The 13,534-nt window shown below is 44.7% G+C and overlaps 2 protein-coding genes across 2 annotated transcripts; one reads left to right on the forward strand and one right to left on the reverse strand.

Annotated features, from left to right (window-relative positions):
- LOC121843604 (maternal B9.10 protein-like) lies at nt 1-3,717 on the reverse strand. Its single transcript, XM_042313332.1, is given in 7 exon segments — nt 1-231; nt 637-779; nt 1,414-1,462; nt 1,464-1,536; nt 2,363-2,403; nt 2,405-2,501; nt 3,259-3,717. Coding segments are annotated over 7 exon segments (807 nt in total). The 5' UTR covers nt 3,432-3,717.
- Nucleotides 3,718-6,175: 2,458 nt separating this feature from the next.
- On the forward strand, nt 6,176-12,288 carry LOC121843606 (cilia- and flagella-associated protein HOATZ-like; the record flags this gene model as incomplete). Its single annotated transcript, XM_042313333.1, has 3 exons — nt 6,176-6,703; nt 8,284-8,322; nt 12,179-12,288. Coding segments are annotated over exons 1-3 (402 nt in total), but the record flags the coding sequence as incomplete, so codon positions are not given.
- Between the last annotated feature and the right edge of the window lie 1,246 nt (nt 12,289-13,534).

Genomic DNA, 13,534 nt, shown 5'->3' on the forward strand with positions numbered 1-13,534 from the left:
CTAGGAGCGGTTCTTGCTGACCCAGTGGTACTTGTCCTGCCTGGGCCCAGTGAAGGAGGAGGTGGCTCTGTAGGGTTTGATTCCTTTAGGAGGCTGGAACTGGCTGCTGTGCTGCTGGGTGAACAGACCTCCAGAGGGGGGCCGTGGGGGGTAGCCATCCCCAGGGAAGGCCCTTCTGTTGGAGTAAGCTGCCCAGGCCGGAGGGGGTGGCACTGGAGCAAACTCACTGAACTGGAACAGAGAGAAAGTCACATCGCAAACCACATCATTGATGCCCGTCAGCTCTTACAAACACCTGGGCCACATCTGTTACTGCATCATCGACTGTGCAATGTCTGAACACAACCAGAATCTAAACCCCATCAAACATCCCTAGAGCGCTCAAATTCAACTCTGGACTTTAAAGCCAGTTTCACTGCATTTTCTCCCCCCTTCATTGTTCCCCCTCTAAATTAGGGACTGGTTTAGACCTGGGACACAAGGTGGGTGCAATTATCAGGTAGAACAGAAAACCAGGAGGCTCCGGACCTGGTATGGTAAGAGTTCAGTACCCCTGCCCAGTCCTGGTTTGTTACATCAGAGCTCTTTACATTAGTTTGTTAGTTACCTGGTAGACACCTCTAGAGCGCTAGTTACCTGGTTAGTTACTTGGTAGACACTGTTGGGGTTGCTGACTGTTGGGATGGTTTTGGGTTTCGGGTTGTGGGCAGGGCAGGGAGCAGATAGGCTGCTGCAGCTGCTATTCATGCTGGTGTCCCCGTCCTCCTCGTCGGAGCAGCCTGATTGGATCAAATCAAAGCTTTAACACTTCACAGTAAATGGATTCGATTATCTGGCCTGGGTTACCCCGGTGAGAGGAGTTTCACCGGTTGAAAAGTGGTTGTATTAGTTTTGAACGGGGCTGCCTCAAGGCGTGAGCCAGGTGCCCCGTTCAAAGCCTGCAGCTAAGTCGGTTCAAAACAAGTGACGTAGACTAGGCTAAATTATGTGGATAAGGAGTAGGAGTCTGTTAAAGGGAAAAGGGATTGGCGTCTTTATCAAAAGCGGTTGACGATCCCTGCCCTACTGGCTACAGTAAAACATAACTGTGGAACCTTCCAGAACAGTTAATTGGGAACTGCCTTCCAGTGAAAACTAGTTAGAACATTTTCAATAAAATACATGTTTGTGGACAATGCACCATCATGCTGCCTTGACGACAACATGACCAAGCTGCGCAGATTACTGTTTAATTTGAGAAGGACGCGCCTCCATCAGCGCTTTGACCAGTTACACCACGTGCCATAGACCGGTTCCCGCAGCTCAGCATAATCCAATCCGCCCATACACGTTGCAACACATTTGATAATCAGGGTAAGAAATACAAAATATTGGTCTGAGAAACAGAAAACATAAGACAGAAAACCAGAGCACCTGATTGGATGTCGGAGGCGGCCCGCTCCACTGCATTATGTATACGTCGGGGAAAACTCCTTGTCACCCTGGTGACATCCCTGCAGCTGCATCACACAGAAGGGAACGCTGCGCTCTCCGTACCTACACAGGAAACGCATCACAACATCTTCCTGCCACAACACAGTAGCCCCTTTCCCTGGGCTCAGGTTAACAAGCAGAGGGAGGTTCTAGCTGAGCCAGACCAATACATTTCTCAAACCTCTCCTCGTGCACCCCCCTCAGACTTCTCAGTTTTATTCTAGCCCTGAACTAGCTCACCTGATTTAAGTAGTCAAAAGCGTGATATTATTTGAATCAGGTGTGGTAGCTCTGAATGAATTAAATACAGGGGGTCCCTGTGGAGAGTTTAAAAGTTCTGGTCTAATAATCACAAGTAGCAGCTGGGGGTCTCCAAGGAGAGGTTTGAAAACCACTGGCCTAATCAACACAATCCTGGGTCATATTCATTAGCTCATTCTGTAAAAAAACTTTTGCAATGAACATGACCCCGGCTGGCTCCACCCTAATGAACATGTCTCCACAGCACCAGTTTGTGGATAACTGAGAAGCCGGGGTCGAGTAGAACCTTCTGGAACAGGTGTCAACTAGATTGAGTTGTTCTGGAGCTGAGGTTCGGGGGACGGAACACGTACACCACAAATTGAGCCATGAAGCCCAAACAGACATTGTATTTGACAATTTCAAACCTTGTATGGGAACATGTTCCCATACATCTATTTATGAGTGTTAATACTTGGGTATAGATTTCTTAAAATAGATCATTGAGGTGAATTCCAAGTGGGTTTTTAGTCTAATGTCTACATTTAACATGCCAAGGGGCTGAATTTGGCACACCAGTTGACAGTCTGCCCGAGAGGCTCCAGTAAGACATACCAGTACAGTAGTGCCTCAGTACAATAGCACTCACCTGCAGGACACTTCTCCAGGGTCGACCCAGATTGTCATCTCCCCGTGGCAACCCCAGGTCCTCGTAACAGACAGCACTACGTAAACACGCCCTCTCCAACACAGGGTCCCTCAGCTGAGCTCGGTTCATACGCAGGCACCTAACACATGCACAATGGTTATACACACCGGAACACAAAGCCAGAGACAATCTTGCCTATGTGTAGTTACTGACCGGTAGGCCTGTCCCTTGACAGGTGTGTGTAGTTACTGACCGGTAAGCCTGTCCCTTGACAGGTGTGTGTAGTTACTGACCGGTAGGCCTGTCCCTTGACAGGTGTGTGTAGTTACTGACCGGTAGGCCTGTCCCTTGACAGGTGTGTGTAGTTACTGACCGGTAGGCCTGTCCCTTGACAGGTGTGTGTAGTTACTGACCGGTAGGCCTGTCCCTTGACAGGTGTGTGTAGTTACTGACCGGTAGGCCTGTCCCTTGACAGGTGTGTGTGTAGTTACTGACCGGTAGGCCTGTCCCTTGACAGGTGTGTGTGTAGTTACTGACCGGTAGGCCTGTCCCTTGACAGGTGTGTGTAGTGTGTAGTTACTGACCGGTAGGCCTGTCCCTTGACAGGTGTGTGTGTAGTGTGTAGTTACTGACCGGGTAGGCCTGTCCCTTGTGTAGTTACTGACCGGTAGGCCTGTCCCTTGACAGGTGTGTGTAGTGTGTACTGACCGGTAGGCCTGTCCCTTGACAGGTGTGTGTAGTGTGTAGTTACTGACCGGTAGGCTTGTCCCTTGACAGGTGTGTGTAGTGTGTAGTTACTGACCGGTAGGCTTGTCCCTTGACAGGTGTGTGTAGTGTGTAGTTACTGACCGGTAGGCTTGTCCCTTGACAGGTGTGTGTAGTGTGTAGTTACTGACCGGTAGGCTTGTCCCTTGACAGGTGTGTGAGGGTACCAGTGGGTCTTGTAGGTGTCAAACAGGGCTGAGGTGAGGGCAGCAGCAAACTCCTCTCTGCTTTCAGCATCTAAACTACCATGGCGCTTCGCCAGCCGAGCAACGAAGAACACTGCTGCTGCAATCTCTTCCTTCATTGTTAGAACGTCAAACACCCTAACCTTAACACAACCTTGAGCCAACTACCTTAGCAACACAGACACTACTTAAAGGCTTAATTAAACTGCAGCTTTAGAAAACAAATGACAAAATGTCCCAATCCCTAGCAAACAAATCTGCTTTTAAATGTTAGCGTTTCTCTCTGAAATCTTCTAGATGACAGACAGTTCATTCAGCGCAGTTAGCAGCAGCTTCAGACCAGAACAAACAGATTCTATAGAAGAGCCTGTTGCTAAACACACCTCGTTTAAATCAGCTGTGTATGAGGGAAGAGCACAAGTGATGCGAGTTCCAATGTGATTGATTGATTGATTGATTGACAGCAGCCTGCGGTAGTACCTCTGATAGAAACAATGCACCATGGAGATAACCAGACTCAGTACCATCTCATTCATTGATATGTTAACCAGACTCAGTACCATCTCATTCATTCATATGGTAACCAGACTCAGTACCATGGACCGCTCTGTCTGTCAGAACCTTCACAGGTACCACTGTGTCTGTCAGAATCTTCACATGGACTGCTCTGTCTGTCAGAACCTTCACATGGACCACTCTGTCTGTCAGAACCTTCACAGGTACCACTCTGTCTGTCAGAACCTTCACAGGTACCGCTCTGTCTGTCAGAACCTTCACAGGTACCACTCTGTTTGTCAGAACCTTCACAGGTACCACTCTGTCTGTCAGAACCTTCACAGGTACCGCTCTGTCTGTCATAACCTTCACAGGTACCACTGTGTCTGTCAGAACCTTCACATGGACTGCTCTGTCTGTCAGAACCTTCAGAGGTACCACTCTGTTTGTCAGAACCTTCACAGGTACCACTCTGTTTGTCAGAACCTTCACAGGTACCACTGTGTCTGTCAGAACCTTCACAGGTACCACTGTGTCTGTCAGAACCTTCACATAGACCGCTCTGTCTGTCAGAACCTTCACAGGTACCAGTCTGTCTGTCAGAACCTACACATGGACCGCTCTGTCTGTCAGACCCTTCACATAGACCGCTCTGTCTGTCAGAACCTACACATGGACCTCTTGAACACCAAACCAACTTTCAAAAGTTCAGGCTATCCTAACTTAAAATTCTTTAAAACTTTTATCAACTATAACTAGACAAATGTGCATATATTTGCATAAATCAGCTCACCAACAGTGCCTCTTGAACCGTTCAAGCTAGAGACACCAAACCAACTTTCACATGTTCAAGCTAGCCTAACTTCAAATTCTTTACATTTTGTATCAACTATAACTATATACATTTGCATAAAATAACTCACCAACAGTAACTCTTGAAATGTTTAAGCTAGAGACACCAAACCAACTTTCTTATGTTCAGTCTATCCTGACTTCACATTCCTAAAAACATTTATAAACTACAAGCAGTGGTAATTTGCCCTAAATTAGCATAACACTTCATGGATTCAATGCCAAAAATGAGAACACGGTGGTAGACATTTTAATGCTAGCTCTCTTTAACCATTTCAGCTACAAACATTAAAACGACATTAAGATTTTCTAAACGTTTCAAAACAAGCTAGCAAGCACACCACAATTTCTTCAGGAAATATATTTTATAGTTAACATTATTATTACAAATAGAAGATTATCACTTCTCACAATGGTGCTCGTTTTGTAAAGTTAGATAAAGCTGAATCCATGATTTCCATGTTTTTGATGCCATTCCATTTGCTCTGTTCCAGACATTATTATGAGCCGTCCTCCCCTCAGCAGCCTCCACTGGTATGGGCATAGGCAGACGTTGCAATTGGCCTATTCTACAATGACATTCAATATGCTACCAACTTTGATTGAGAAATGATGACATCGTTTAAAAACGACATTTTGCGCTCCCTCACCTTAAAAAACATCACCACACCACTGGAATGGAAGGAAATGTGACAATGCACGGTGGACTGTTCGGATGCTGTTAAATTATGTTGTTACTATGAAACCCATTGAACAAATGCCTGTGTCCCCCATGGAAATCAATTGCCTGGTCTGGTGCCAGCCCTGAGTTTAGTCAAAAGGCTAGTGAGAGTTAACACATAGCAACTGTTTATGAGAATAATAGGCAAGAAATAATAACGCATAATTACTGTTGCTGAGAATATAAACTTAACACCTAGTTACCATTGTTGAGAATATAGACTTAACACCTAGTTACCATTGTTGAGAATATAGACTTAACACCTAGTTACCATTGTTGAGAATATAGACTTAACACTAGTCACTGTTGTTGAGAATATAGACTTAACTCTAATTACTGTTGTTGAGAATATAGACTTAACACCTAGTTACCATTGTTGAGAATATAGACTTAACACCTAGTCACTGTTGTTGAGAATATAGACTTAACTCTAATTACTGTTGTTGAGAATATAGACTTAACACCTAGTCACTGTTGTTGAGAATATAGACTTCACACCTAGTCACTGTTGTTGAGAATACAGGCAAAAAATGTTAACACCTAGTTACTGTTGTTGAGAATACAGGCAAAAAATGCAGCTCCTAGTAACTCACTGGCTTGTCTTCAGTGGTCTCCTCTGCTCTGGCGCATGTTGGGGCTTGTGTGTAGGCAGTGTTGTTAGCTGATTGTCTAAACACACTGCAATTACGAACCATACTGCCAACATAACATATTTTATACCACGTTCTAATATGTAATTCTGTTTCAGACACACGCACACACAATAATAGTGTCCCATGTAATTCCCCCCCTCATTCCCTATGCAACACACACTATAATAGTGTCCCATGTATTCACAGTCACCTGGCAGAAAACCGGTGTCCTCCTGGAGCGTCCTGTCGCCTTGGTAACAGACGCGCTCTCCGCACTTCCGGGTTTCCAAAAACGTAACATTTCTTACAGTGTATCATCTCCTCATTTAGCTAGGTAGCAATATCAATGTTCGTCTGTGGCTCGGTTACTTTATAATATTGATGATTCGGTGATATCCGCTCTGTTGTTGGTTGGTAAAAAACACACTGGCTATCGTAATGTTTGAGTCAGAGCCCCGGGCTGGGATAACGGAGGAGGAGGAGAGGAGAGAGGCAGAGCAGCTAGAGACAGAGTTGGATAAATACTTCTTCACGGTGTTTGACGGCTCGTCTCCTGAAGATGTGTCTCACGCCAAGCAGCTGTGGACCTCTTTGTCACTGCTGCCTCCGCTAGAGTCACGCCTGGTCAACGCAGACATCCGCCAGAGGCTGCCGATAGCCCGGACAAACCACGAGACACTTCTGGTAGTCGGTAAGGTAAAGTTAGCCCGGACAAACCACGGGACACTTCTGGTAGTCGGTAAGGTAAAGTTAGCCCGGACAAACCACGAGACACTTCTGGTAGTCGGTAAGGTAAAGTTAGCCCGGACAAACCACGAGACACTTCTGGTAGTCGGTAAGGTAAAGTTAGCCCGGACAAACCACGAGACACTTCTGGTAGTCGGTAAGGTAAAGTTAGCCCGGACAAACCACGGGACACTTCTGGTAGTCGGTAAGGTAAAGTTAGCCCGGACAAACCATGTTGAGACACTTCTGGTAGTCGGTAAGGTAACGTTAGCCCGGACAAACCAAGATACACTTCTGGTAGACACTTCTGGTAGTCAGTAAGGTAAAGCCCCGGACAAACCATGTTGAGACACTTCTTGGTGGTCGGTAAGGTAAAGTTAGCCCGGACAAACCATGATGAGACACTTCTGGTAGTCGGTAAGGTAGCCCGGACAAACCAAGAGACACTTCTGGTAGTCGGTAAGGTAAAGTTAGCCCGGACAAACCATGATGAGACACTTCTGGTAGTCGGTAAGGTAGCCCGGACAAACCAAGAGACACTTCTGGTAGCCCGGACAAACCATGATGAGACACTTCTGGTAGTCGGTAAGGTAGCCCGGACAAACCATGATGAGACACTTCTGGTAGTCTGTAAGGTAGCCCGGACAAACCAAGAGACACTTCTGGTAGTCGGTAAGGTAAAGTTAGCCCGGACAAACCATGATGAGACACTTCTGGTAGTCGGTAAGGTAAAGTTAGCCCGGACAAACCATGATGAGACACTTCTGGTAGTCGGTAAGGTAAAGTTAGCCTGGACAAACCATGATGAGACACTTCTGGTAGTCGGTAAGGTAGCCCGGACAAACCATGATGAGACACTTCTGGTAGTCGGTAAAGTTAGCCCGGCCAATCCATGATGAGGCTCTTCTGGTAGTCGGTAAGGTAAAGTTAGCCCGGACAAACCATGATGAGACTCTTCTGGTCGTCGGTAAGGTAAAGTTAGCCCGGCCAATCCATGATGAGACTCTTCTGGTGGTTGGTAAGGTAACGTTAGCCCGGACAAACCATGCGAGGCACACTGCTCGGTTCACCTGCTGTCACACTCTTATTTCTGATGCAATATTTTTTCCCCTATGAGATATTTAGTTATACTAGTACAGGACTGTGTATTGTGTAACATATGCAGCCTCCTGTGTTCTACCTCCTGGATAGGCTAGATCAGTGGCTCCCAAACATGGAGTCGGGACCCCATGAGGTCCCCTGGAAATATTTAATCTTATCATCAATCAAATTAAGAAAATGTCTTTCCTCAAATGGGTATAGAATAAAACATTTGAGTGTCAACTAAGAACCTTTTGCATGATTATGAACTTTAATGTCATTATTGTGTGTTGGGAGTGCGTGAACTAATATTGAGTGGATATGAACACACAGCTTTAACTAGGGAATTAACCTTTTCATTTCATTTCGAGACACCAGTGCCTGCATTTATACCCCTGCATTTCTAGTCTCAATTTGAGGTCACGTGCCGAAACAATTAAATAACCTTTTATTTTTCCTTTTTAGACACCAATGCTGCTCTCAAACCATCTTCTTCTGACCATAGTAAGTATACAGCCATTCCTTAGATATCACAGTCATAAAGACATCAATATATATATATATATATGTGTGTGTGTGTGTGTGTGTGTGTGTGTGTAGGGTTGGGTAGGTTATTTTCTTTGCAGTTATTAGTTACTTGTCACCAACAAAAAGGTAAACAATAGGTCTATAGCAAATGCAGCATATGGCATTCATTTTTTACATGTGAATATCACTTTTTAGTAGTGCTCAAAGTATGCCATTCCATGAGCGCAGCATTTATTCTTCATAAGCATTTTGTTACACTTGCAATAACATCTGCTAACCATGTGTATGTGACCAATATTTTTGATTTGTCCAAAATTGTAATCAGTAACTGTAATAATTTTTGTTGGTGGAAGGAGAGGAGGACCAAAGTGCAGCGTGGTATGTATCATAACACTGTTAATCCAGAATGAATACGAACAAAAACAACAAATGGTAAACGACGTTCTGACAGGTGCAACAAACACGAACCAGAAAATAACTACCCACAACTCAAAATGGGAAAACAGGCTACCTAAGTATGGTTCTCAATCAGAGACAACGATAGACAGCTGCCTCTGATTGAGAACCATACCAGGCCAGACACATAGAAGAACAAAACCTAGACCTACAACATAGAATACCCACCCACATCACACCCTGATCAAACTAAAAATAGAAACATACAAAGCAATCTACGGTCAGGGCGTGACAGTAACGTAACTTTTAGATTACCCAAACTCAGTAACGTAATCTGATTACATTCAGTTACTTTTAGATTACTTTCCCCTTAAGAGGTGTTAGAAGAAGACCTGTATGTTACCAATTGAACAACATCTATTGCAGGATAAATCAATGTTAAGGTTTACGTAGCTGGTCATATATGGATGTAACATGTTACATTATGGGTTGGTTATGTAGGCTTCTTCTAACACATCGCTTTCTACTACATATAATAATACAATTCAATTATATCTTTACATTAAAACCAAAGTCTATCAGAATTCCAGTCATTCCAATAAATGTTATACCCTTTGATCTTCAAGAACAGGATTTGGAAATATGGAAGTATAGATTAGCCAAATTGTTCTACCTGAGCATGACCGCAAAACTAAGGACTTATTAGCCAGCCCTACTCTGTTGTTTATGATTGTGTTGTCATGGAGGACTGATTGGGCTCATTGATTCGAGTTGAAAATGAATGCTGATGGAATGGCATGCTTTCAGCACTACTGAAAAGGGCTATTTACATGTGAAGCATGAATGTCATATGCTGGATTTGCTATAGGCCTCTTGTTTACCTTTTTGTTGGTGACACTTTGATATCTTGATAATATGCAGCTGTTTAAAGGGCAAGTCCACAGATGAAATAATAACAAAATGGTTGCCCCGCCTGTTTTGGTAAAACGCTGAGGGAAGGGCCTGAGAAATGTAACCACTCTCAGATTAATAGACAGAGCTGATGTAACCACTCTAATAGACAGAGCTGAGGGATGGGCCTGGAGAAATGTAACCACTCAGATTAATAGACAGAGCTGAGGGACGGGCCTGGAGAAATGTAACCACTCTAATAGACAGAGCTGAGGGATGGGCCTGGAGAAATGTAACCACTCTCAGATTAATAGACAGAGCTGAGGGACGGGCCTGGAGAAATGTAACCACTCTAATAGACAGAGCTCTGGAGAAATGTAACCATTAATAGACAGAGCTGAGGGACGGGCCTGGAGAAATGTAACCACTCTCAGATTAATAGACAGAGCTGAGGGACGGGCCTGGAGAAATGTAACCACTCAGATTAATAGACAGAGCTGAGGGATGGGCCTGGAGAAATGTAACCACTCAGATTAATAGACAGAGCTGAGGGATGGGCCTGGAGAAATGTAACCACTCTAATAGACAGAGCTGAGGATGGGCCTGGAGAAATGTAACCACTCTCAGATTAATAGACAGAGCTGTGGATGCAAGGACTGACCATCCATGATACCAAAATTATTGTTTTAGCCATGTTATGAGTTTACATTTACAATGTTTACAAACACATTTATATATAAACAATCTTATATTTTGTTTTATCACGAAGTGTGACAGTTGAACTAAGCTCATGAGGCATTTATAAGTTATATTCTTCAAGAATCAATGGAGATATAAATTATATATATTTATATAAGTCCAAAAATGAATGTAGCAACTACAGGTTGTCCCTTTAAGTCTATCAGAAGTGTGGGAGTTTGAGCTTGTGTCCATCAGGCCAATGGATTTATTTATTTTATCAGCATTAATTAGACTGAGCAATAAAAGCCCCACTGTTATTCCATAGGCTGGGATCTGCACTATGCAGCTGTTATTCTATAGGCTGGGATCCACACTATGCAGCTTTTATTCCATAGGCTGGGATCCGCACTAGGCAGCTGTTATTCCATAGGCTGGGATCTGCACCATGCAGCTGTTATCCCATAGGCTGGGATCTGCACTATGCAGCTGTTATCCCATAGGCTGGGATCTGCACTATGCAGCTGTTATCCCATAGGCTGGGATCTGCACTATGCAGCTGTTATCCCATAGGCTGGGATCCACACTATGCAGCTGTTATTCTATAGGCTGGGACCCGCACTATGCAGCTGCTATTCTATAGGCTGGGATCCTCACTATACAGCTGTTATTCCATAGGCTGGGATCTGCACTATACAGCTGTTATTCTATAGGCTGGGATCCACACTATACAGCTGTTATTCCATAGGCTGGGAACTGCACTATGCAGCATTCTATGCAGCTGTTATTCTATAGGCTGGGATACAGCATTCCATACTGGGATGCAGCTGTTATTCTATAGGCTGGGATCCACACTATGCAGCTGTTAGTCTATAGGCTGGGATCCACACTATGCAGCTGTTATTCTATAGGCTGGGATCCACACTATGCAGCTGTTGCAAGAGCACATTTTTCACTGGCTGTCCACTGGTTTAAAAAACAGCTTAAACCTCTTGAATTCAACCACAATCCGTAAGGCACAAATAGCTAAATGAGAGAGCAGCAGTGTGATTCACATCAATGCACTATGTAGATATCAATAGTAAGTGATATCCGTATCACCGTAGACTACACCACTGCTGTCATCATTACCTCCAAGCATTTTTATTTTTTACCTTTATTTAACTAGGCAAGTCAGTTAAGAACAAATTCTTATTTTCAATGACAGCCTAGGAACCGTGAGTTAACTGCCTGTTCAGGGGCAGAACGACAGATTTGTATCTTGTCAGCTCGGGATTTGAACTTGCAACCTTGCGGTTTCTAGTCCAAAGCTCTAATCACTAGGCTACCCTGCTGCCCTTTGTTTAGTCAAGTTGGATCATCTTTGGATGCCGACAGCAGTCGCACCATTGGAAGACATATCTTGGACTGTGACCTACAAAAGCCTTTTCCTGCTCTTTTCCCACGATCCATCAAACACATTTGGTGTGTCATCATAGTGGTCTCTGTCATCATAGTGGTCTCTGACATCATAGTGGTCTCTGACATCATAGTGGTCTCTGACATCATAGTGGTCTCTGACATCATAGTGGTCTCTGACATCATAGTGGTCTCTGACATCATAGTGGTCTCTGATTGGTGGTCAGACTCGCTCAGGTGCAACAAACATAAACTTGCGCCATTTTTTTCAATGCTGATTTGAATGTCATTGAGAAAACAGAGTAGTGTCAATTTAAACATTATCCTCCAAGTAATAATCTAGTTTTTCTAAAGCATCTGTAATCTGATTATAATATATTTGCTGGTAACGTAACGGATTACAGTTACTGGGTTTTTGTCATCCCTTACATGTTATCCATTACTCCCCAACCCTGTGTGTGTGAAACAGGAGAGAGGCTGCAGGAGGTTCGCCATCAGAAGCAGAGACAGGAGGACAGGCTGCAGGAGGTTCGCCATCAGAAGCAGAGACAGGAAGAGAGACAGAGATACATGGACATGGTGAGAGGAAACGACCCGGGGGTGTGTGTGTTAGAGTAGAGGTGGTAGTGACCAGTGATATAGTGGTCTCTGATGGTCCATCCATCTGATGTGTAGACCTTTAACTGATTACACAGAGAGAGGGGCTATAGGGGGATGGTGAATTAATTGACTGAAAGCTTGACTCGGGTATCTCATACTGTCTCAAGACACACACACACACACACACACGTGCCCACACAGCATATTCCTAATGGTCTATCAGTCAGTGAAAGACTGTCTCTCTCTCTGTCTCCCTCCTGTAAATCAACCTTATAGCCTGTTTACTAATTACTGCTACTGCCGCACACTGGGCTTCAACATTACTGACTGTACGTGTGTGTGTGTGTGTGTGTGTGTGTGTGTGTGTGTGTGAGTGAATGAGGGGCAGGGCTGGGAACCGGTTAATAACATAATTTTACGTTCCAGGCAGTTTTTCCCAGTCCCACAAGAAACTCAACAAAGCGTCTATGCAAAGCTCTTACTGTCACTCAGAAACGTATTCCAGTGTCTGTCTGCCTGCCAGTTGAACATCTTTTCCAGTGTCTTGTCTGCCTGCCAGTTGAACATCTTTTCCAGTGTCTTGTCTGCCTGCCAGTTGAACATCTTTCCAGTGTCTGTCTGCCTGCCAGTTGAACATCTTTTCCAGTGTCTTGTCTGCCTGCCAGTTGAACATCTTTTCCAGTGTCTTGTCTGCCTGCCAGTTGAACATCTTTTCCAGTGTCTGTCTGCCTGCCAGTTGAACATCTTTTCCAGTGTCTGGTCTGCCCTGCCAGTTGAACATCTTTTCCAGTGCCTGTCTGCCTGCCAGTTGAACATCTTTTCCAGTGTCTGTCTGCCCGCCAGTTGAACATCTTTTCCAGTGTCTGTCTGTCTGCCAGCCAGCTGAACATCTTTTTTCATTGTCGGCTTGCCCCTCCCTCCGTAGCATAGTCTACTGTAGCCCCTCCCCCTCCGTAGTATAAGTCTACAGCCCTCCCCCTCCGTTGCATAGTCTACTGTAGCCCCTCCCCCCTCCATTGCATAGTCTACTGTAGTCCCTCCCCTCCGTTGCATGTCTACTGTAGAACCTCTACTGTAGCCCCTGTTATTTAATGGGAGCCTCTCCAACATAATCCAGGTGGGTAGAATCAGGAATTCCCAGGGCAGCTGTCTAGGCCCCTTACTTTTTTCAATCTTTACATGACATCCCTCTGGCTTTGAGTAAAGCCAGAGGGTCTATGTATGC

This window comes from Oncorhynchus tshawytscha, unplaced genomic scaffold (assembly GCF_018296145.1).
Source record: "Oncorhynchus tshawytscha isolate Ot180627B unplaced genomic scaffold, Otsh_v2.0 Un_contig_11001_pilon_pilon, whole genome shotgun sequence".
Classification (NCBI taxonomy): Eukaryota; Metazoa; Chordata; class Actinopteri; order Salmoniformes; family Salmonidae; genus Oncorhynchus; species Oncorhynchus tshawytscha.